Below are 15,959 nucleotides of genomic sequence, written 5' to 3' on the forward strand. Positions count from 1 at the left end.
GAAGATCTCCCAGACAAGGCCCTCTGCCAGACGCTCCCAGCAAACCCTCACTATGCATCTGGGTTGACTCGGCCTATCTAGCATCTTCCTCTGCCATCAGAATCAACTCAACACCAGTTGGTGATCAGTTGACAGCTGAACTCCTTTCTTAATCGAGTGTTCAAAACATCGGACATAGATCTGACAATACAATTACAAAATTGATCATGAAGCTGTATCCTAGGGTGCTCTGGTGCCAGGTGCACTTACGAACACCTTTATGTTCTAACATAGTGTTTGTTATGGACAAACTGTGGTTAGTACAGTCCATTGATCGGTCACCACTCAGATTTTGATCGGGCAAGCCATTCCTTCCAATCACAGCCTTCCAGGTTTCACTATCATTACCCACATGAATGTTAAAGTTCTCCAGCAGAATAATGGGGTCCCCAGAAGGAGCACCGACCAGCACCCCCTGCAAGGTCTCCAAGTAGGCCAGCTACTCTAAACTGCCGTTCAGTGCATACACATAGACAACAGTCAGAGCCCTTCCCCGACTCAAAGTTGAAAGGAGGTGACCCTCTCATACACCAGGGTGAACTACAATGCCCTGGCACCAAACCGTGCAGCTATTAGTAGACCCATCCCTGCCTGTCGCCTCTCCAGAATAGAATAGAGTCCAGCCCCTCTCCAGGAATTTGGTTCCAGAGCTCAAGCCATGAGTTGTGGTGAGCCTGACTATATCTCGTCGGTAACTATCTACCTCCTGCACCAGCTCAGGCTTCTTTCCCACCAGAGAGGTTACATTCCATGTACCTAGAGCCAGTTTTGGTAGCTGACAATCGGTCCACCACCCCCCAATCCCCAGTCTCCCCAGTCGAGGCGGAATAACAGGGTCCACTATATTGCTCATCATGGGGGGTTTTCTGAATCACACTTAGTCTGGCCACTCACCTAGGCCCAGTTCTGATAACATAGCTACTAGGACCATAGAGGCACACAAACCACTCCACCACAATAAGGTGGTCACAGTTGAAGGGTACAACATAAACTCTTCTTTTGGGCATGCTGTACAGTTGCACCTTTGATGTTGATATTTAACCCTTTTAGTCTCTTTGTTTAGTATCTGCTGGATGGCTACTGTCCTGTGTATAATACTATATATAGTATTATACACAATGTAATGAAATACAATCTGTAATGAATCATAAGGTGTGCGCCCACTTGCATGGAAAATGCGGTATCCAGGCACGCTGGGGATGAGAGGCCTTTCCAGCAAATCATATTACCGCCAGCTCTGTTGACCTTGAGCGTGTCATGAGATAAGATTGAAAGATTTCATTTAAGTCAATGACAACCCAATGGGGTCTTCAGGCAGGTTATTTTTCTATTCACCAGCTCTGGACAGTAACCCAATGCTATTAGGCTCAAATCAGCTACATACTGTACTTATTGAAGTTGGCTCCTAGTGCTGATTAGATTAAACTGTGTCACCGAGCAAATTAAATACAGAAACCAATTATTTTACCTCTCCATATCTGTATGTAGGTAATACACAGGAGAGATCAGCTGGTCCTCATCTTCACATATGCTTGATTTCTGTTTCTTCTGGTGAGGATGGCATAGCCTATATAAAACAGGGGTGATCTTGGCAATACAACATAACCAGCAAAATCAACTTAGTACCGGTGTCAAAACCAGCACGCTTCCACCAAATGTACGTTTAGGCTTTCTTTTTCCAGCTGGCTTTTTTATCGTGAGTCTTTCCCAGTTACAGAAAAGCCAGCCAGCTCATCTGAATTCCAAGGCGCATGGAGTCCGATCGGCTGTGAAGTTCACACGAGGAGTCCCACATCTCCTCGATTCTAAATCGAGTTCGGATCCCAGAGCTACTGTTCTTGTAAGGCTTTGCTCAGAATGAAACGATCCTTTGCCACGAACACATTCGGCACCGGATCCTTCCCGCCTTCCCCGTATTTGTATATACATTCCTCGGGCGTCTCATTTCACCCCGTGTTTTGCCCGAGGCGGAACATGCACATCAACAACCAATCAGAGCGCAGAGAATTCGGGCGGCATAAAAGGCAGACGAGGAGTGTTTGTATTGTGCTTTCATCCCCCGGCCGTGTGTGTGCCACACATACATGCACGATCAAGCCTTCCCAATTAATTGATCCCCCTGCTTTTTCACTTAATCTTTAGGTTTAGGCTTGACTGAATTTAAAGGAATACACCAAAAACTATGACAGATGAAGGAAAAAGGAGAATCAAAGAAAAGGAAAGAAACACAATCAGCGCTCAGTGCAGGAGCAGACGCCTGCGTGCAACGTGGCAGAATGCCAGCATATACACTCAGGATGGAAAGTGGCCAGCAGATACACTCAGGATGGAAAGTGGCCAGCAGATACACTCAGGATGGAAAGTGGCCAGCATATACACTCAGGATGGAAAGTGGCCAGCATATACACTCAGGATGGAAAGTGGCCAGCAGATACACTCAGGATGGAAAGTGGCCAGCATATACACTCAGGATGAAAAGTGGCCAGCAGATACACTCAGGATGGAAAGTGGCCAGTAGATACACTCGGGATGGAAAGTGGCCAGCAGATACACTCAGGATGGAAAGTGGCCAGCAGATACACTCAGGATGGAAAGTGGCCAGCAGATACACTCAGGATGGAAAGTGGCCAGCATATACACTCAGGATGGAAAGTGGCCAGCATATACACTCAGGATGGAAAGTGGCCAGCACTCCTTACCCCCATCCTTCTTCTACAAGGATTAATATGGTCGCTATCAGTAAACTGTACCCAAACAAAAACTGGTCAATTTAGCCCATGGGATAACCCGCAGACATACCTCCCGGCAGGGCTGTCCGTGGTCTTCAAATGCTCATCCTGGCAGTTTTATTTCCCTCTCCCTTTAATGCGATGACAACTGCCTGCTGAAGTGATAAGGAAACCCCATTTAAATGCATATCTGTGAGAAATTCCCATGGCCAATTGACGGCCATTGGGTGACAAGTGAGAATAAAGTCTGTCCGTTGGATGACCAGGGCCCTAAAGGCTAATTTATACACTGTAAACTCACTCGAGTATGTCCTTCAAATGCCTTATATTTCATAGACAAGCTCCGTTGAGAGCTCTGTCTGTCATAAGCTTTGCATAGTTGAAATGGGGTCATGTTTTAAGTCAGAGACACGCAGTATTGCAATATTTTGTAGGGTTCTTAATGCCCATTGATAATCAGAGGATTATTTGCAGGTCTTTTTCCTAGATTCCTGCGTTTGTAGTTGCGTAATGTGCTGGTCGCTCTCATAGAAGCCAGGAAAGTGGCTTTGGATATACAGCAGACAGCTGTCCGGCTGACGGACCGTGTGATTGGTCGGAATACTTCACCACTCTCAGTGAGCCTGCTTTATATTAAACGGGAAGCTATTTTACTCTGCAGTAAATAATTGCTGCTCACGGTCAAGGCGTCGCTCACTCCCCAGCCCTCCCCTGCCTACGTTTCTGACCTTCAGGTCTCTGCAGGCGTGCGTTCGGAATCTGCAGTGGCTCCCGGCATGCGGATCTGTACGCAGCACTCCGCTTTCCGCTCGGAAATCTAATTACAGTGACACGACCGAGATCCTCAATCCAAACCGAAAATAAATTGAAAACAAACAAATACACGAGAAACATTAAGCAAGAGTAAATAGCAGGTGAAGGTGGCACGCGGAATTATGAATACAAATGGATTTATGCAGAATGAATTAATGTAGTCCAAAAAAAAAGTTTTTACGGATAAAAGCACAGTAACTGTATAGTCGAACTTTGACCTCCGTTAAACTAGAAGGCGCCGTTTCCCAGCAGATAATCACCCCACCCCTCTCCCCACACACACACACACACACACACACACACACAGTCCGAGAGTGCATGTTCGCATGCTCGTCGTGTCATTGCCGTGACCCTAGGCGAGGTTGCAAATTACCATACCCCTGATTGGATAAGTGGCCGTGGATGGATTGATACTGATACTGAATGGCTCTCGCCTTGCACTTATCAGTGAAGAGCATGTTTGAAATGGATAAATCCTCATTCCGTTGATATGCAGAGTTTCACAAATATTGCATGGAGGACTTTGTGAAAGTGCATTTTGATGGGCAAGGATGAGGAGGGAGATCTGCAGATAGAAGCGTGCATAATTCAAAACTCGGTGCTCTCGTCAACCTGATACTGAAAATACTCAGTTCAAGCTGCCACTAACTTAAAGTGACCCGACCTCACAAAAGGATTTTCTGGAACCTTCTATCATAAGCCTCCTAGCTGGCTGCATGAAGAAAAAAAAAACATGCCCAGAGTTGTCATAGAAGGAAATGTATGGAGGCAGTCTGTGCAGCCACTGATCCACTACTGGAGATTTGTGGGGGTGATGGGTAGTTAGGGTTTGGGCTCTGTGCCCACATCCAGTAGGTCATGAGTTCAAATCCCATAGCCTGTAGAATTATCCACTTCTTCTCCACACTTTTCTCACTGTATAAGTCCAAGTGAAAAGTGTGGGAGAAACAAAGTCTTAGAGTTTATGTGTCATACTAAAACATAACCTTGACTATTTTAGGGCTGATTTATGTAATATAGCGCATATTAATAAAACTGGTTTCTCTAGATGAAATATGTCAAAACTATTTACAAAGGTGTCAGAGCTTATGAAAGATTTTATTAAGGCAATATTTTGTATTTATACAGTCCTATAAAGCCATGTCTGAATAAACAGAATGAATTTAGTGTCTTTCTTGTAAATATGTATGCTTCTATAACTATGGATATATTTTGCTTTTTGTGTATTTCTGTAGCTGCTGTGTAAATGAATATTTGTATTCATGGAGTGGGCGCAGAGGCTTAGGAGTCTGTGGGGTTTGTTAAATCTACCCACTTTCTCAATGGGAATGAATGGGAGTGAAGTGTAACATTTCTGTGTATTTACATACCATATATGTGCTAATGATGTTAGCTTGTCTGAGTACTGAGTACTGTTGAGATCAGAAAGCTTTGTATTTCAATTGGCAGTATAATGCCCTAGCAAGCAGCCCACTATCTACTTCAGCCTTATTTCTTATTCGGTTTCTGTGAAAGACTGCATAAGCAGGGCCAGCTGCTGTTACACACCCAGTAGGTGAATTGCTGCTGCTTTTAAAAGTGAACCTCAGATTCTCTTTAATTACCAGTAAAAGTATTAGTTCAATAAATGATGGGTTGACATGATATAAACCCTGTCCAGTGGACATCCTATGAGGTGAATGGGACCCAGGCTCAGCCTGGCCTATAGGTGACTTAGGTGATCGCCTTGGGCGGCATTTGATTAGGTGGTGCCAAAAAGGAGGTGAAAAAAATTTGAAGAAATAATTCAGGGTTGCATTCCATGACATTACGGCTATTCACAATGATTTTAAGGCCTAAGCAGAATGTCATTGCGGGTGCCAGAACACCAAGGGCCAGTCCTGATGGGACCATTAGCCACCCAGAGCAAATGTCGTGGTCAGTAAATATAAAACAATGAAAACATAAAATAAATAACCCCCATTGTATAGTAACAACACAGAGCATCATAATCCCTGACCTTAAATTTCATTAAATTACAAATTAAGTTATACTGAAATACTACCAACAGAAAAACAAAGTCCAGACACACAGGAAATAGAACAGCAGGAAGTAAAAATTGACTTGGGATGGTTACGGTTGAATCCATTCATCCGTTTCCGATAATTGTTTATCCAGTCAGGGCTACGGTGATCTGGGAATCTCTCCCAGGAGATAGACGGTGAGCTAACAGCAAGCATAGTTTGTTGGTCCATGAGGGCTCACGCATTAACAGGCTGATAGGGAGCAGACCCCAACACTGAACAACACTCCCTTAAATGGTCATAAGACGGCTCTGCATAGACAAAGCAGAGCCTAATTCGGTCTATGAAGCTGGGGGATGATCCTACACCGACACCTGAACAAATCAGACTCCAAAATATGCTTATTCTTATTCAGATAGCTGCCATTACGTTTCAATTTCTTCATTTTTAATCAACAATTTGTTACATAGAGTACATAAATTAAAATATGAACCTCTGTCTAGTGTCTGTGAAATCAGAGCCAAAGTTAATTTATGTGTGTGCTTCCCTCGAGGTACATTTTCACATTAATTGGCTATGTCAGAGAGACGTTTATCTGTTCACTTATTGTCATCTATGCTTGTGAGAAGTAAATTTACGTTCATTATGGTAGTCTTAAATAGCTAGGGAACTTGAGCTGCATGTGTATCTGAATTTGCCTTGCGAGACTAGCTTAGTGAAATATAGAAACCAGAAATGCTTTTAAAACATCTTTTATTTATCAGTAACACGTTTTAGTGGTATAAGACAAATTGTAGGAAACCTCAGTTAGTGTATAAACAAGAAGTTAGTGTATAAAGAGTGTTGGAGCTAAATTAGCAACAGAAAGTGCATTGTGTGTTGCCGTAATCTCACAAGAGCTACGGGGAGGCAATCATGATGGACATTGATTAGTTTATTGTTTACTTTTGCATCCCAAGAGTCCACCAATTTTGCCTGGCCAAAAAAATTTCTGGCAATCTTAGACAACAGCCCAAGGTAGCTTTGGGCTGCTGAATTTTCTTCTCAAACACACACTGGCCGAGACATATTTAACCTCTCACTGTCTTACTCTCTCTACAGCTCTCTCTCAGGAATTAAAAAATATTGGTAACATGTTACATAAAGAACTCATGTATAATGCATTAATGCATTATTCTAATAATAATGCATTATACCCTCATAATGAATTATAATGCATCCATAAAGTATTATAAACATGGCTATAACTATTTATGAAAAGGCACAAGACATTATAGTCATGTCTATTATGCATCATGAATGCTCTGTGAAGCTGTCATCTATTATGCACTATAAATACCTTCATAATGCATTATAATGGCTTATACTGACCATTATAATGCATTATGAATGTATCTATGTCTGCTTTAAGTAAAGTGTTACCAAAATATCTTCTTAACACAGCCATTATTGGCTAAAAAGGCATTAATGCAAATGAAAGAGCTTCCCCCTCTATTAAATCTCAAGAAACCCCTTTAGAAATGTTATGAAAATGTCAGTTTGTTCGGAGCTGCAATCTCCCCGTGGGGTCTTACAGACATGGTGTTTGTCTGGCTATATACACCTCCATAATTCTCAGCATGATTGACCTGCATTAGCTAAAGCTTGTGTTTCAGGTGACACTTCATCACAGAGCATGAAAGGTACGGAAGATTAAGAGCTATATTTTCTTACAAATGTAAAAATGAGAAAATGTGGGTGATACTCGGAGCAGCTGTGGTTTGACCTGACCCCAATAACCACTCCAGCCTTCGGGGTCAGTGCTGGTTGCTTCTGAGAAAATATAGTCTGCAAAAGTTGTGACATTAAAGATATTTTAAAGATATTTTTAAAGGTTTTTCTACTCACGACGAACTCAAAGTCCACTCACAACACAGAAACCCGGATCTAGGAACTAGGGTCTCATGTGGAAAAGGTAAAATGTTGATTATGTAGCTATTCCTGCTTCGGAAGCCTTTCTCCCAAATCCTGTTTCTCCACACGGCCATGTGAAAGCGTTAATATGCACGCTGGTCATTGACTCTTGAGCAGTACCAACTAGCTAAGTGCTACCCCTACGTCACAGTTAAATATCAGTCCCTCCATACTCCATACCACTTAACCAGTAGAGGGCTGCAGTGAGCTTGGAGCCTAGCGTCAGAAACGCAGGGCATGAGGCAGGAGACTCTCGGGAGGAGAAACCGGCCCATCGCAGAGCTCAAGCTCACATGCAACCACACACTATAGACAACTGAAAGACATCAGTTCATCAAAACCACATACTACACAAAACGTAGGGAGAACACAAAAACTCCATATAAAGAACTGGAGAAATAACCAAACACTTAACGCTAAAGGTTTAGCCACTATTTTACAATACAGCTAAACAGGCAAACACGTAATTCGCAAATCATCTACAAACATCCTATTGTAGCAAAAAGCAATATAAGCTTCGTTATCCTGTTTGGTGGCCCTACAGAACAAAACACCGCACTGGAAAAGCGATTAAGAGAGAAACGTAATAAAGGCAGGACTTGATCTAGCTACAAATCTCCGAAGTGCTTACGACCTTTCTTTGGCCAAAGGGAATTAAATAAAATCTAAATCCATAAGCTGGAGGCGCTGTGGAGTTGCATGCCGCACCCCCGCACTCTACGACGGCTTCCAGTTATACGCAGCGCATAATGCAATCGCCCATTAAGCAGCACAGGAAGCTTCCAAGAGGAGTCGCACCTGAGGCAGAGGTGGTGACGGATGTGGCGCCGTTTCCCGGGAAATCGGACGAGCAAGAGCGGACAACGCCGAGACAGGCCCCCGTTAAAAGGGGGGCTCTTCTGAAGAGCCCCTCCCCCATACCCCCACACACAATGGGCTCCTCTTTACCGGATTATTCACACGCGGCAGCACAAAAGTGGAAACGCTGGGGCCTCCCTTCAGCAGCTTAGAGCCGTTTTGCTGGGATAAGCTTTCCCTCAGTGGGGGGGGGGGGGGGGCGGGGGTGGCTGGACAGGGGGGGGGGCGCATTTTATTTCCACTATGAAGCCCTGTCTTCAACAAGACCATCTCAGTCTACTGCCTGGGGGGCCCTAGTACCCCACACTGCTGCCAAGAATGCAAGCTCAGTCCTCACTGAAACACACCACAAGCGTCGAAGGGGAGGGTATTTTAAGCCTGCCTTTCAGTCCACTGACGCAGAGACACACAGAACCCCTACGACTGCCATCTCTCCTCCGAAACGGTTTATTAAAAAGGATTTTGGGGTGGGATGGATGGGTGGGAGGGGGTGGCTACTAGAACAATACCAATGTAGAGCACGGAGACCAATGTGTCTCACAGCTGTTTAAAAAAGTGGTCCGATGGGCCGCTGTGACCTACTGCAGCAGCAAACACAGACTCCCATCCCCGTGGGAAGCAAAAACTTGTTTTTTTTTCTTCCTCCCTGAATGTGTTCAGGAGCCACTTAAGGTGTCCGAGCGCCAGAATGGGCAGTATGGACGGAGTCGGCCATCCGGCCTGGCAAACCAGCACATCCACCAGTCACGCCCTCAAGTTGGTCCTGCTTCCAACACCAGTCGGGCCCCTCCTATTTCCATAAAACGATCCCTCTGCTTCCCAGCTGACAGCTCTCCCAGCTTGAACTTTGTGGCAGAATGCAGCGGAACATGCAAGAAACGAAAGCCAAGAACCCCGGAAAACAATGAGGAATATGAGGAAACTTCTGTGATTAAGTTCGTAATCGGTATGAATCCATATTACATTTCTCATCCCAGCCCAATATGTGGAGGGTCTGCATGTTCTACTTATAGTTTGTGGGTCCAAAATGAAACTATCTATAAAATTCCCATAATCCATGATTATGTGTGTGATTGTGTCCGTAGAGAGGGACTGGCATCCCATCCAGGGTGTCCCTCTTATGTTTTGTGTTTCCTGGCATATGTAAGATGAATGGATCGGTATCACGTGTCCTTTTTGCACAAAAATCCTCACAAAGCCCAATAAGATGAAGTCAAGAAGGACAGTGGACCATCCACACACTATAGAGCCTACTGTCCTTATACAGTATAGACTGTTTATCCAAAAAGGAGCAGAGATGAAGAGATCTATTCACTGCGAGCACTAAAGGATGAAGATGGAAAAAGGGATGTAGCCAGATGAAAGGAGAAAGTTATCCTCAAAGCCTGGCGGACAAGTGGTTATTCCTCATATATCAAAAACACTATATTTAGCTTCTTAGGTAACATTTTTATCCGAAGGAAATTGTTTTGCCCATTTTACATCTCGCTGAAGTAATTTAGGTTAAGCCTATTTTTCAAGAGTGGCGGAAATGCCTCCCGAGACGTAAATTAGAAAATGTCTGAATTATTAGGGTCTTTAAGCACTGCGCCACCTGCTGAATGCTGAGCTTTGGGCTTAGCTACAGGATGTCTTGTGACGGGAATCCAAAAGCTGGCCAGAGCAAAATGGAGGAAAGCGAGGAGAGCGCGTGATTGGACCTCCTGAAACATAAATGTAAATGTAGGTGTGCCAGTAGGGCCATAGTCCAGTTTTCACTGATGTAGTCTGGGACTCCGCCAGCCACACAGTCCTGCAAGACGTTTATGGAACTTCCACCAGCTAACGGCTTCATCTACTGCCAGGGGGAACAATCAATATGTTACTTTGGGCCTGGCATCCTTGCCTGAACCATTATGTGAAGCGAAGTCTGACGCAGTTAATTAACCTTGACTGTCACCAGTGTGCTTCTAGGACACGGCTGATCGCCAGGGGAGTAAAAAAAATGTTTCGTTTGTCAAAAGCAATTGCTTTTGTATATCATACGAACAGCAGGTGCTGTATATATGTAGAGTTTTTTTTTTTTAACTCACCTGTCTGAATGACACAAACTCTCCAGCCGTTACTCCCAAAACGCCGAAATAATTGCATTGATTGTTTATTTTTCAGGGAAAACCTTCTCATGCGTGGTGCCCGGACAGAAATGCAGCTTACTGTAAGCTTTCTCTATACGACGGTGTGAAGCAGAGATTTGTGAGATTGCACCCTTAAAAGCTGCACACTTCACAGCCCGTGAAGGAAAAACACATCAAGCGGCAAGTTGACTGCAGCATGGCGCTAGACAGCAGCCGGCGTCATAGCCGAAGCGAAAATCTAACAGCAATACCCACAAATATTACATCATTTTCCATGAACCTTCATCTGCACGTGCACAGTGCGAAGCGCTTACAAAAAAAGAATATTGGTGAAATACAAGAAAGTAGAGCGCAGAAATCGGCATGTACGTGTTTAAACTAATAGGTCTGAAAGGGGTGTTAGCGTTTTCTCTCTAATTATGTTTGCATCTATTATAAAAAAACTAAACTTTTCACCTTTCGCTGAGACAGCCTTTATAATTTTGGGTATCTGTGCATAAAGGCTATGTGGGAGACTCACATCGGTACTTGCACTGTCTAGACTTTAAATTACTATTTTTAAACCATTCAGCGGAATAAATGAAAATCACCAGCTGTCTATAAAATAGACTTAGATGTATATAAAAATGTCTTTCCATACGACATATCTTACTCCCCTTTCACGCAGGTCCCCTAAGCATAAAGACGCCGGGCGGTGGCCGTGCCAGAACGGACAGCGAAGTCCTCCGAGACGGCGGTAGGGGTGGGGGAGGCTTAGGACCGCCGGATAACCGGATCGCTCAGCCCCTTGGACTCCAATAATAGGAAGGCGGTGGGGAAAATTATATTTATTGCAACTGCGAGTGTTATTTGGTCTGGGAGAGTAGTTGTTCACACGTTGCGTTAACACCGCCTCATCAAATGTAACGTGATAAAGCGTTTTCACTTGTTATGCAAGTGCGGCGCTTTATCTGTTTTATTTAACGGCCAGTGGCTTGAATGTGTCAATTATTTAGATTTATTCCCCTAAAGCCCTTTCATACAATAGCGATGGACGTGGTTTTATATTGCGTGCATGGGCTTTGAACAACTTGCGCGCTTCAAATGACTCATTTATTGCCGGAAAATGAATCGGTAAAATATTACCGAATTAAAAGCGTATAGGTGCGAGCCAAAATACAAGGATGTAAGTATACAGAAGTGCCACAGGTCATCCTCGGTAGCGAGCAATGTCTGAGGAAAGCTTATACTACTACGACCCCAAGATGCAGGCTGCTGCAAATACCACATTCGGGACAGAGCACCAGATATAACGCGTTCACAAAGAAATGTATATTCTCAGAAGAGCAAAGTAAAGAAGTCCGTCGGTATTCACTAACTTCACATGATCACTTTGCATTTCCGGATGCGTTCAGTCAACTATACAGATTTAAATCTTATTTGTATAGATACATTGTATCGGCTTATAAATCGTAACGGATACATTCATCTTGTAATCGCCGGCGTGTTTTACATTCAGCAAATCAATGATTACGCAGCAATTTAAAGTTCTTTCACGTCGAAAGACGTAATTTCGTGTTTAAATTCCGGGTATATCATATTATTTTGTCAGCAGAGAACGCCAACGGTACTGAATACTGACAATCAATGGGCAAATATATCTGTGAATGCGATGGACACGATGCGATCACGCCTCTAGGAAGGACCATAGTCCGTGTCCTCTGGTCGCCTTTAAGCGTCAATTTACCACTTATGCGCCTTCAAGAAGAATCAGAAACGCGTATTTAATAATTGTCTGGAAAGCGTCGTGTAAGGACCGCTCATTCCATTTACATACAAAATGACAAGGTCAATGTCGTTTTCAAGCGTTTCGTCGAACTACTCAAAAGAAACTAAAACTTTGCAATAATAATATACATGCTGACGACGTAAACGTGCGCTTTTATCTGTAGCTTGGAATGGGCGTGAAAATAAAACAGATAAATACGCGCCTCGAAGGCACAAACTTACATACCTGGGGTGGAAAACTTAATAATGTATGATGGCATAAGAAGTGTCCTGTCAGAACATTGTGATCCCTCTGAGATATGACATAAAACTGACAACAGGCGCATGCAACGTGCCACGATCACTGGCGAAATACCAAGTTTCTCCGCGATATCGGATGCCAAAATAGTACCATAAACTTAAATACCATAACCATGCTTACCTTTCAGCACGATCCCACAGACAACATAGAAAATAAAGGGAAAATGCTGTTTAAGGATCATATTCTTCTCGCTTCCTCTAGCCAAATGTGCCGGGTGCTTGGCTCACTTCTTCCCCTTCCCGTATGAAGAACCGCTTTATCCAGGTGAGCCGACAATTTCTAGGTGGGGGGGGAGGGTTATAATTATATAGGCTCCTCGGGCTGAGGCGTCTTTCGGATGCTCCAGTCTCACCGTGTTGGCTCCCACAGTGCTACCCGCATCCGGATGCAAATCGCAGACACTGGCAACTGGGAGAGATGCTCTCGGACAGAAAGCGAGCGGCGCTGCTGCTGGAGCTTCTATCGCCTCTCAGGAGCTGCAGAAACCAGAGTCCCGCCTACGCCGCTAGACAGATGAAGACGCTTCACCTATAGCCGGAACCTACACATTTCCCCACAAAAAGAAATAGAGAAAGAACAGAAAGAAAAAATCCCCGATGACGGAAGGCGTCAGAGCAATGCGTCAGTGCCAAAAAGTCCAGAATATCTTTTGATCTACTGTAATTATAAATTATGCTAACAAAAATGCGAATCTCTGTGGAACTGTCCTCACGAGACTTTTTATGAGGTCCCCGCCTCGATATAGTCACATGATTTAGTTTGCAGGGAGGGACAGGCGTGGTTCTGGAAGGACAGCGAAGAAAGTTTAAGAACATTTAACCAACTGCGCGTTTCACATGCTGGTTACATTCGCCCTGCATGCGACAATAATTCGCGGATAGGGGCTAATTATAAACAATCTTAATAAAAAATAGGTACCGCTATAGGGGCGCTGTGCAGTAATATTCCTGCGATCGATGCGATTGCTTAACCATCTGTAGTCTTAAGGAACCCGGTGGCCTTTTACTTAAAATTCGAGAGATGAAGATTCGCGTTATTAAAGGAAAACAAATTCCTGTGGCATGTATCCTTTTGTGATTATACCATTAGATTTGATTAATTATTTTGTTTCTGCGGGCTCCACAGCATGTATATTACCTCCAGATAGTGATGATTATGATGATAATGATGTCGATTATGATATTTATATTATTATTATTCATATTATTAATAATAACAACAATAATATTAACAATAATAATAGTAGTCATTATTATTATTATCATTATTATTAGTTCTAGGAATAGAATGGTCCTGATTTTACCTAGTTAAAAAAACATTTTTAAATGATCCAGAATCTGTTTTTTTTCGTGATTTAGTGAGGGCTTGGTTCCTTTCATCAGCTGATGTATTAAAGGGGAAACCCGCCGATTTTAAAGAGAAAATGACGAGGTGCCTGCACCTTAGACAGATATTGGTACAGAACTGTCTTCAAGTGACGTTAGAGCGTGACATTTTTTCAGAGAACAGAAACGTTCCAAGTTAAAAGTGTCCTCAGCGCTATGTCTTTTGGTAGGTAAGACATATAGTCTGTTGATGACTAAAATGAGTGTTTGCTTTAAATCTTTAAATTTAAAGCCACTAACTCATCTACACATTAAAATCTGTCAAGAAGAGTTTTCCTATAAATATGCCCTTTTTTCATTTTGTTTTGAAACACCTGCATACGATTTGCATTATAAGACTATATTAATCAAACTAGCCGTCAGACTAAATGGAAAACAGCTGGTAACGAATGCTTGAATAGCAGACTGCGCCAACCATGAAATATTAGTGTTTGATCTCAAAGTAGCCATGCGGGCCTTATATATTGAATGTGTATTAATTCAATGGTATAAACCTGTTTATCTCAAGCAACGATGACTTTCAATTTATGTTAAATACTCTTAGTGAAGTTCTATTCTAGCATTATAATTATTGATTTAATTACCCTTGATTGCATTCCAAATTATGTTTAAGTGGTGTTGTACTCATATAACTTCTAGAATATTCATTAACATTAATATTAATTTTTATTTTTGAATACTCTGAAGTACTGTGTGCGTGCGTGTGTGTGTGCGTGTGCGTGTGTGTGTGTGTGTGTGTGTGGTTATTTGAGTTTCTTTTTGCCATTAACTTAGCAAAAAGAACATCTAAAACTTGCATGAATATTTAAACCTTTTTTTGTGAGGGGACTTTAAATCAGCCCTTTAAATCTTCCTTCTAACTGATCACGGATTCTTTGTTCAAAAATTAGTTTTTTCTTATACTACCCTTTCCTGGACTGTGCAGATGCATGAGCTTGTTATATTTCACATGGAATTTCTCTCTGTGTTTCTCCATGTATCATTGACAAAGGACAGGAAGCCGTTTTTAGCCGTCTTTGCTCATCACCAGCAATTAGATAGTTCTGAAAAGCCAGCATTTTGCAGAGATTAACCTCATTGTAGAGATCTTCATTTATTAGTCATGTGTCAAGCTTAAAATATATACAATGCCACTGGGATTTTCTTTAATGCTTAGTTATCTCAAGGCCATTTTTCCCCTAATGCCCTCACATTGAACTTTGACCACAATGGCACAATCAAAAGTGTCATCGTCCTGTACTAGTGACTGCTGTTTTTAGCAGGTATCCCCTGTGGTTTTCTCTGCACCTCCTGGGTTAAGCCCCAGGATCATTGAGACGCTGCATTGGGTATTTGTATATGGAAAATGGAAGGAAGGGCTGGTCAGTGGAGCAGAAACATTCCACTATTTCAACTACTGCTCCAGCAAATATTAAAATTCATACTAAAAGCATGTGTGCTGGGAATTCTGTCTTTTTAGAACTGCTATTGATAGATTTTCTATATAATGAAAATCGACACAAAAGAGTTCCCTTTATAGTTTTAAACAAGAATAAGTATAAAATATAATCATATTTTTGTTAGCAGAATAAAATGGGAACGTTGCAGTGGCCAACTCAGGGTTCATCTTTGGGATTCACTGGAGCACAGAATTAGGGCAAGACCAGGCTGGCCTCTTTAGTTAGTTGGGTCTATTAATGCCTATTAATGCCTGAAAACTGTAATGAAGCGCAATACTGCTGACATTATACTGGAAAGTAAGAGAAGGTCTTAGATAAGTCCTTCATGCCGAAGGGGAGCCCACAAGTCCTACTCGTAGCTTCTTCACCTATCCCACAGTTTTGTTTAGGATAGCTTAGCTAATAGCAGGATATCTTAGCTAACAGTTGGATAGCTTAGCTAACTGTAGGAGAGTTTAGCTAACAGTAGGATAGCTTAGCTAACAACAGGATAGCTTAGCTAACAGCAGGATAGTTTAGCTAACTAGGAGAGTTTAGCTAACAGGAGAGCTTAGCTAA

At 42.7% G+C, this 15,959-nt stretch overlaps 1 protein-coding gene across 8 annotated transcripts in view; it reads right to left on the minus strand.

Annotated features, from left to right (window-relative positions):
- The window catches only part of LOC125711630 (cell adhesion molecule 2-like), a 223,849-nt gene extending 210,532 nt beyond the window's left edge, over positions 1–13,317 (minus strand). For 3 of the 8 annotated variants that reach the window (XR_007383067.1, XR_007383065.1, XR_007383066.1), the window contains exon 1: positions 12,698–13,317. Coding sequence is in view for 5 of the 8 variants with exons in the window: in XM_048980758.1 (XP_048836715.1) it covers positions 12,698–12,758 (61 nt within the window). In the remaining 3 variants the exon portion in view is untranslated. Of the gene's footprint in view, positions 1–12,502; positions 12,573–12,697 lie in introns of those variants that run through there. The other 5 variants (XM_048980758.1, XM_048980759.1, XM_048980761.1 and 2 more) reach the window with 5 other exon arrangements.
- Between the last annotated feature and the right edge of the window lie 2,642 nt (positions 13,318–15,959).

The sequence above is a fragment of the Brienomyrus brachyistius genome, chromosome 17 (assembly GCF_023856365.1).
Source record: "Brienomyrus brachyistius isolate T26 chromosome 17, BBRACH_0.4, whole genome shotgun sequence".
Lineage (NCBI taxonomy): Eukaryota > Metazoa > Chordata > Actinopteri > Osteoglossiformes > Mormyridae > Brienomyrus > Brienomyrus brachyistius.